The following is a 9,462-nucleotide window of genomic DNA, read 5'->3' on the forward strand; positions in this document are numbered from 1 at the left end:
TCTAACGAGAGTGTATGGTAAGATGATTGTATAGAGTGTATATATATATGTGTGTGTGTGTGCACGGTGGCGTGTGTGTGTCAGGAAAACTCTGTCAAGAATGTCCCAAAGTGCATCAATCACGTGGGTTTTGCTTAATTAACAAGTTTTATATTTCACATGTGGCTTTCACATCATTTAACGTGTTTATCGCTGTCATACATGGGGGTAAAGGTCTTGAAAGCTTTGTGATAGTGTCTTTCTTAATCATCATCATAATCTACGCGCACTTCATAATCCAAAGTGACAGGACTGTATCAATTTCATATAAAAAGCAAGCATGTTACCAGCATTGCTGTTTGAGATTCTTGTTACACTAGACGTATGTATGACTAGCACCCTAACAATGACAATATTCTAAACATGTATTATATGTGTTTGCCTAGCGAGAGGAATTTGCCGCGCATGCGGAGATCCACACGTCACGATGTTCGACGGAAAGCGTCATCACTTCCAAGGCCCGTGTAGATACACATTCGCCAAGGACTGTGGGGACAGCAGCGACTTCACCGTGGAAGTACAACACGTGCCCGTACCCCATAGGCCAGTTGTGTCCGTTGTGCGTGAGGTGTACGTGATAGCACACAGGTACGAAATCGGAATTCACCAAGGAAATGATGTGACGGTAAGCTATAAGATACATTGTTTTTTTTTGCTGAAGGGAAGTTTGTGATGGCGTTTGTGGAGGCACCTTGTATATATAGTCACCAAGTCACCTGAGATAACCAATGAGCACTATTTACCAGTCTTTATGCAAAACCAATGTATTACAAGAGTTCGGAGACCTCATATCTCCATGAACACCTATAAATAACCTATGCTGGTCACTATGTTGATTGTCCAATCATTTACCACATCAATGAATTATGTCACTTCCACATTAATTATGCAAATTAGGGACTTATTTGCATAATTGGAGTCTGCTAATGTTCCATCTGCCACAAACTACATATAACATGTATTTGAGTTCTATAAAGGAAACACTGCGAATACAGATTTTCCTCATTAAGTATGCAAATTAGGTGTCAGTTTGCATAATTTCCACTTTCTGATGTGCATCTCTGTCTAAGCTACCTACACACCACATATCATCTAAATGTGTCGTTTTCTTCCTCAGTTATCCTCCTTAGAAGATTTTGACAAAAATGCCCTAGCAGTTCCAGAGCAACCTGCTAGGGGGCCAAAATATAACCACATATTCATTATGTCACACGCTATCTACCATCCAAAAATTAAGGCCATAGCATATCCAGTTCAAAAGATCCAAAAAACGAATTTCTGCTGCAGTACCAAGGTCACATACCAGGGGGCCCAAATTGACCTTAACCTTTGTCTTCCCAACACCTACCCTTATACCAAATATTATTGCAATCCATCGAGAGGTTCTTGAGATATGCTCACAACAAAAATCCGGACACAGAGACAGACACACAGACAGACAGACAGGCAGACAGACAGACAGACACACCCAAAACTATATCTCCATTTTTCATGGATATAATAAGTGTATTCTTAGCAGCAGAGAGTCATTTTCAAAAAGGGATATTGTTAGCGTCCTTGCAATATAGTTTAAATGTATTAGGTATGTCAGTGCTGCTTTTACAAGTCATCTAAGATGCCCTATTTCTATGGAAAGGTGAATGGAGGGCTGTACTCGGTTCCCTTCTCCCTGGCCATGGACAAGATTGAGGTCAGGTACAGCGGTATATGGGTTCACGTGCGGTTGGTAGAGTACTGCGTGGACATCTTCTACAACGGGCGTCACTGTGTGAAGGTGAGTACGTTACTGACCGGCAATTCCCCATTCTGACAAGTTGCATGTCGTTGACATGTCTAATTGATAATAGTACATTGTATCATTGGCTTTTCAGTAAATTATCTTATCTGGGTAGCTATCAATAATGGCTTCTTTTAAACACTGCTACAGGTGACGGTTACTCCTTACTACTGGGGTAGGATGTGTGGACTTTGCGGTAACTACAACAGCGACATGACCGATGACTTCATGATGTCAGACCTGATGACCATCGCGCCGAACTGGAACGATTTCGGACATAGCTGGCTGGTCGAGGACGAAGACGATGAGAAGTGAGTTCTATGGCTATATGAAACATGGCGATATGTTCTATTTGCCAATTTGATACGCTATGTAAAATTAACATTTCCACAATTGACAAATGTAAGAAGGAAAGAATGGGCCAATATCGTTTAGTTGACTTTACGCCAAGAATATAGCATTCTATTTCAAATCACTCATACACATATTCGAGCCCATAACACTAAGGAAGCCACACGGCGAAACATGTTTGTTGTGTGTTGGTTCGACTAAAGTTCCTAAACGGGGAACATGCGGCTCCAGCTTCTTTTCTGAAGATGTGGCGTAAGTGTTAACGGTTGGCTTGAGGTTATCCTTCTCGACATAATCCACTCATACACGGTGCGTTCGTCAAGAATCCTTAGAATATATTGATGAGGTATAATATCTGCATCCGTAAAGCTGTCAGACTGAGTGGGTTTAGAACCTTACAGGCACGGGTCTTGCAAATCTTTTACTAAGATCACTACGTACCTGTAATCACTGTCCTACCTTTTTTACCAACGTGTTTCCATGATGTAATGGCATTTTCTGCCTGCCTCAGATGTGGAGGAGGAGGAGGAGGCCCCGGTCCGTGTCCACCAGACTTGCTGGCAGCTGTGTCGGCAGATGACATTTGCGGGCTCATTTCAGACCCTAACGGTCCGTTTGCTGCGTGCCATGCCGCTGTAAAGCCTCGGGATTTCTATAACGACTGCGTCTTCGACATGTGTGCACAGAACGGAGATATCGTGGGCCTCTGTGAGAACCTGGAGGCATACGCTGACGCCTGTAAGGACGCCGATGTGGCCATTACTTGGCGTACTCCAACCCTTTGCCGTAAGTTCGATTCTCATGCTCGATCTATGCTGTGGTCTAAACAGGTTTTTAGCGTCATATTTTGTAGAACGGTTATATTTTGGGATATTAAGGTCTGCATAGCTGTTTTTACACTTATTTATCTCATGTACATTGACTTATATATTATGCATTATGGATTCATTTCTGCTTGATGTTTCATATTTCCTTGTTGAATAAAAAATAAACATAAAACTAAACCAAGAATAAAGTCTGTAGAGCTAAACTACATATGTTCTCATTTTTTACAGCCTTGCCGTGTCCACCTAACAGCCATTACAACCCATGCGCAAGTCCCTGTCCTGCGACCTGCCAGGATCCGGACGCTCCAAACAATCCGTGTATCACAGTCTGTGTAGAATGCTGCGAGTGCGATCCCGGGTACGTCATGAGCGGACTTCACTGTGTCCCACTAGAGGAGTGCGGCTGCACTGACCCTGACACTGGCCGTTATTACGAGGTCAGTACACATTGATGTACTACAGTGACATTGTTGCGTATCTACGTGCCTAACTACGTACGGCCTATGTCACATTTCCCTACCGGGGCCCAGCTTTCAGGAACTAAAAGTATGATATAAAAGTCACAAAACAAACTACATAATACGCAAAGAGAATATTTTAAAAAAATTAAAGTTTGCCCATACATCTACAGATGCGTAGGGTGGCGCCCATCTCCACTTCGAAGCCCTTGGGCCACTCATTTAAGTCACTACAGCAGGGGGCTGGTCCGCTGGTAATGATGTGTGTTTAACTTCCATGCTCTTCCTCATTAGTGCTGAGTGCTAAGCAGAGAAAGCAGCATGTACCATTTTTAGAGTCTTTAGTATGACTCGGCCGGGGATCAAACTCACGACCTACATGTACTGAATGCAAGGCAAACACTCTACCCATTCGGTCATTGCACCGGTTTGAGAATAGTCGTGGGCATTATTTGTGTACATTTTTACATATATATTTCTATTTTCCGTTTCCACCGGCCCGACCGGGCCCCGGTTTGGAAATGTGACGTAGGCCTTAGTCACTTGCCAATGAGGCTTTTGCGTAACTATGTGTTGAGGGAAATTCATCGTGAATGCCTTCGTGTCATAACCGTTACTATTTTGATGGTTATGAAGAGCTTATGAAGTGATACATGACGTTAATAATGGATATGGAAGGTTTTAAATCTTGAATCTTACTAAAACAGTCAGTAGCAGTTAAAATTTCATGCTACGTGATGATGTCTGGAAATAAACCCATTATCATTTATCTTTTCCACCTGGAAATATTCATTAAGGTGCGTCAGCTGATTTTATTGCATTTCTTTTTTTCACTTTTAGCTCGGAGAAACCTGGGTAGAGGACGGTAAACGCTGTATTTGCAGAGAAAACAACACAATTATCTGCAAAGGTACGTGATGCTGGTTTGAGTCCTACAGCAGTGCATCAGAATATGCTTCATCATTTATTTTACAGTTTGATACCTGAGCAACTCTACAGGCATGATAACACATAACTGTCGTATGTATATTACATGTTCTTTGTTTACAGTTAGCTTCTTCCAGATAGATTTATCGCTGTGATATTTGAACCTAACAATGTCTCTAATGCAGTGTCTCTAACTATCATGCAGGATGTTCCTTTGACATCGTCTTCATACTGGACCGTTCTTCAAGTATTGGACCGTACGGGATGTACATCGCCCAGAAATACATCGCGCATATCATCAAATGCCTGTATGGCCTGGATGTAGACGTAAGACGTAGTCCACTGTGTTGTAATCCTAAATTTTAGCTATTGCAGAAGTTAAGCGCTTGCAAGCCTCGTCGGTTAAGATGGCTGTTACTCATAATTGATACACTCTTGGCTTACATATCAAGTAGGATCAGTAGGATCATGATTTTATGCGTTAGATAGTGAGAAAGGAATCCTGTGACAAATTAGACTACTGCACTTTCAACTTACAAGTACTATGAGTGCCTAACCACTTTGACACAAATGTATATATGACTCAAGTACATTTTCAACCTGACATTTGTCATTTCATTTGAAATATTCTACAAAATAATACGTCATTGTTGTTGCTTGTATAGGTCGGGTACATTGTGTTTGACTGCATATCGAAGTGGCTGATCTCTCTGGGACTCTACAACGTGGACACAACTGCTCTCATCCCAGAAATCAAGGCTGCTGAGTTCACTGGAGGGGAGAGCCGAGCTGGGCATGCCATTTATCATATGATGTGTACGGTAAGAGCGTTATTTGCTCATCTTCTAGCTTTGTATATTGTCTATGATGTGGTCTTGTCCTCTTGAGAGACTGGGACGGAAATGTGTGTGTTATTTTGCATTTAGTGACCTTATTTTTGATATAGAAAAGAGTTAATCGGATTGTTTATTATTTTTTATATGTATGTTTCATTTAAATAGTAAATATATATGTTATTTTACACTGTCTTGTTCTGTCTGTTCCAGGCCAATTACCGAAATGGAATCCCCAGTGCGGCTGTTGTACTGACAGATGGTATTGCGTATAAAGAGGTAGTTACAATAAATCTAATTTCTAGCTGTTAGGTAATGTTAAGATGTGATTTCCGCATCCCAGAAAGCATATATCAAATTCACTTTGAACTCAGTCATTATCTTCTGAATCAATAAAAAGGTGTAGATATTTCTTAGATCTGTCATCTTATCAGTCCATAATGAGTCTTGGTTACGCTAATATGATGAGGTAAAACAATCTGATCTGATTACGTTTGATAACCACACCGTTCAAACATCTAACTCGACGAGCGAATCAGGTCAAACTCACTTTATCTAGTTTTTGGCTGTCATCTGGCTCACTGCGCGCGTGTTATTTACCTTTGTAATCAGCATAGTCAGTGGCAACAAACACGGCGTACTTATGCGTAACAAGGTCAGCAAAAAATCTGTGCCATCTTAGGGCACGAACCATTTAAGGGCAGCCCCCGTTATATACATGTCTGAATTATCATCCTTATTTGAAAGATGAAGATGGAGATTGGAGATGAATTTCACTTTATAATGGAATGTTCCAGATACGCTATTTTACGTAATGAATTATTCACTTCGCTCGAATCAAGTACAATAGATTGTGTAATAGTTGTTGTTTTAATTGCTGTACATTGTACCGTGTACAATTGTCGTGCAATAAAGTTCTTCTTTTTCTAAGTAGACGCCCGTAAAATACAGACCAGTCAGGAATACCCGGATTGATCTCACATTAATATTGTCACAGCCCAGGTGTGACATAAAGTCTTTTTCTAAAAGAAATACCTGTTATATTAATTTATTTTGTTCTTATCAACTTACTAGTACCCGAGCAACCTGTATGAAATCCAGTCCGACGCAGCAAGGGCAATGGGTATTGAGTTGTACGCTGTGGCGGTTGGAAGAGACCCCCTCTTCAACTTCAATGGGCTTGCGAACATCGCGGGTGGCTCAGACCGTGTGTTCGACCGTTACAGTTGCTGCGCTCTTGCCATCAGGCTGATGGAAGACTTATGTGGTATGTATAGGTTTAAAAGATGACAATCTGATCAATGACTCTCTTTCTCTTTGAGACGGCATTGTTTGGCCTTGTGTTTTTTTTGTGCCAACCCAGACGTTATGGGTTCAGATCCGTGACAGGTCATTGTTGTGCCCTGGTCTTGGGAGCTCCAAAAAATGAGAGAAAAAATCAAATCCGAAGGTTTCCTCATTCTGAAACCTCTATACGTATTGTACAAAAATGCCAATTCTGCCATACATTAAATATCTGCCTAGTTTAGTTATACAGCTACAGAATTTCAAACTTTTAGTATCAAAGTAACAAACTCCACTTTTATCTATCCTCGGTCCGAAGTATTGAAATCATTGTTTGGGTTACTCGAGACTGAAATCACTGCAATCATTTTAGCTTCAAGTAGAATTCAAGATTCGTCTAGACAGTAAAAACTTGAAAGTACATTATTACTGTATCTAACACTTGACACCTGCCAAGTTTTTTTACGTTCATCGATATTTCCCCAACCCAACAGTGGCGTGTGACGTGAGTTCAGACCTGTTTTTCGTTCTGGACGGATCTGGCAGCGTAGGCCCTGACAACTTCGAAACAGTCAAACAGTTTGTTGTGGATGTGGTCAGCGCCTTCACCATCAGCTTAACTGACACCAGAGTTGGTGTTGTCCAATACTCCGATTTTAACACGTAAGTTTTTCTTCTTCAATAAGCTTTGCAAGTATAACGCCTTTCTTGAAGACACATTGATGGTCTTACTGTCCGGCAGACCAAAGTAGACGAACCAACATATTTCCTACGTACATGTACTGTGTCTTATACTCACCAAACGTCGGCATTCCTGACTGTCTTAGGCCATTATTATTAGGTCCTGAAACGTTATTATTATGTTGATATTTCCCATGGATAGTTTGGCATCATCAAGAAAAGTTACCAAGTTTAGCAAAAAGTTTCTGCGTCATCCCAAAGAACGTTTGTCATCCCGTAGTTTGGCGTCCTTTCCTGAAGAAACCCGGGTTTCTGCTCCGAATGCAACATAGCGTTATGTTCCAACGTGTCACAAATGCTCACAAGTGACCTAAAGTAAGCAGAAGTAGCAAACAGATGCATATATTCAGAATAACAGCCACAGTTGCTCAAGCGCCAGACAAATTAAATTCTGTTTGCGACCATATGCATATGCTGGAAGTTTGGGATTGAAAAGCACTGACAAATGCTACAATTGTGGGGTTGAAAATCATGGACAGAGTCTGACGTATTTCAAACTGATTATCCAGACTGGCGTGTAACCTGGGAGACCATCCTGATGAGGCATCTTTCGTCACCGCCATCAACACCATGCAATACCAAGGCGGAGGCACGGCAACGGGAGATGCTATGGAGTACGCGCGTGTAAAGCTTCAGGCCGTCTGGAGGCCTGCACCTACTCCAAGGGTAAGTATTCTGTGATGTTTTAATCAACGTAAAAATGTAAGAAATGCACAACAGCCATAGGAGATTAAATCCATGACCTTCAAAATTATCATGATCAATAAGTATATGAAACGGGAGCTGCTATGGAGTTCGTGCGTGTAAAGCTTCAGGCCGCCTGGAGGCCTGCACCTACTCCAAAGGTACTAAGTAAAAGGTTTTGCGATTTTCGTTGAGGATATTTATTAGTCACGTATGTTCACAGTAAGATCCACGCAAGTCTTGACCTAGTCCTCGCAACGAAGTCACTCCGTGAGCAAGATGGACTGGATAGCCATCGAAAATTTGGAGGTTTTGCGATTTTGTAATCAACGCACAAATGCATGAAATGCACAGCCATTGGACATTAAACCCATGACCTTAGAAGTTGTCAATAAGTAGATGAAAATATAAGTAAACAGCATGCAATAAATTTACTAGAAGCTGAATTGAATGTGTTCATATTTGAAACATCATCAGATATTCTAAATCTACTTTACATCACCTAATGGAATTCTCAGATAGACAGAAATTTCCCCTTTTCCAGATTATGATAGTTCTGACTGACGGGAAGTCAGGGGATGACGTCGTCGCGGCTGCCCAAGCTTTGGCCGCGGACGGTGTAACCGTGTACGCCATCGGTGTGGCCAACTTTGACACCGCAGAGCTGCTAGAGATCACCAACGGCAACCAGGACCGTGTGATTGAGCTGAAAGACTATACCGCCCTGACTGCGAGCATCAACAGCATCATTCGCGCTCTCTGCAAAGGGACGATCTGATCAAAGTATTCTAGAAGAGAGTGTGATTCCTTTGACCCTTTCGATTTTCTACAGATTTCAAGTCATGTCAACTTGTTACCGTGGTCTCATCTACACTATAACATAAATCAAACTACACTATAACGTAAAAGACTTCAGTGATGCTGAAACACTTTCTTATCTTCTTCTTCTAGATGACCAGGTACGCTTCCTAACTAAGCGATATCATTGCATCTGGGTGGCCCAAACGGATAATTGTGATACGCTCTCTTCACTCTCTTTCTGTCTATCTCTTCAAAGAGGGCCAAAGCAGCCTGCCAGCCTCTTCTGTCCACCAGTGCTTGCTTCTTCGCTCCTTCACAGGAGTAATCCCACGCATTTAGGTGTGTGACGCTACTTTATGGTCTCTACTAAAGTGCTACAATAAAAAATGAACCTGTGGTTTAAAATCACCATTCTCTCAGCTGGAATTTCTTGCTAGCATGCTAGGTGCGCTCGTAGTCTGTCTCCATGATCCAGCAAAACACAATGTTCCTCATCACAACGTGTGTAAGAACGTGTTCTTTCAAACTGCTACTCTATGGAGGACACGTTTTAATCTACGTACTCTCCCTCACAGTCTGCTCAACAATAGTTGTGGTTCTTGCAGAAACATTGGGAGATTCAGGCAAGTAATCCAGCCAAACTGAAATTGACGATTGCCTAACTTAACGACAAGGTCATTAACATGAAAAAACATCTTGCAAAGGCTGGATCTAAGTTTTTTTGAGTATTTGTCAGGAAA

At 41.6% G+C, this 9,462-nt stretch overlaps 1 protein-coding gene across 1 annotated transcript in view; it reads left to right on the plus strand.

Annotated features, from left to right (window-relative positions):
* The window catches only part of LOC118421590 (mucin-6-like), a 9,807-nt gene extending 960 nt beyond the window's left edge, over window positions 1-8,847 (plus strand). Inside the window, exons 3-15 of the mRNA XM_035828939.1 lie at window positions 426-664; window positions 1,676-1,813; window positions 1,967-2,127; window positions 2,679-2,953; window positions 3,223-3,431; window positions 4,293-4,362; window positions 4,585-4,706; window positions 5,045-5,200; window positions 5,426-5,491; window positions 6,287-6,479; window positions 6,991-7,159; window positions 7,747-7,903; window positions 8,466-8,847. Of these exons, the coding sequence (XP_035684832.1) occupies window positions 426-664; window positions 1,676-1,813; window positions 1,967-2,127; window positions 2,679-2,953; window positions 3,223-3,431; window positions 4,293-4,362; window positions 4,585-4,706; window positions 5,045-5,200; window positions 5,426-5,491; window positions 6,287-6,479; window positions 6,991-7,159; window positions 7,747-7,903; window positions 8,466-8,699 (2,189 nt within the window). The 3' untranslated portion in view covers window positions 8,700-8,847. The remainder of the gene's footprint in view (window positions 1-425; window positions 665-1,675; window positions 1,814-1,966; window positions 2,128-2,678; window positions 2,954-3,222; window positions 3,432-4,292; window positions 4,363-4,584; window positions 4,707-5,044; window positions 5,201-5,425; window positions 5,492-6,286; window positions 6,480-6,990; window positions 7,160-7,746; window positions 7,904-8,465) is intronic.
* Window positions 8,848-9,462: the final 615 nt, after the last annotated feature.

Source organism: Branchiostoma floridae, chromosome 8 (assembly GCF_000003815.2).
Source record: "Branchiostoma floridae strain S238N-H82 chromosome 8, Bfl_VNyyK, whole genome shotgun sequence".
NCBI lineage: Eukaryota > Metazoa > Chordata > Leptocardii > Amphioxiformes > Branchiostomatidae > Branchiostoma > Branchiostoma floridae.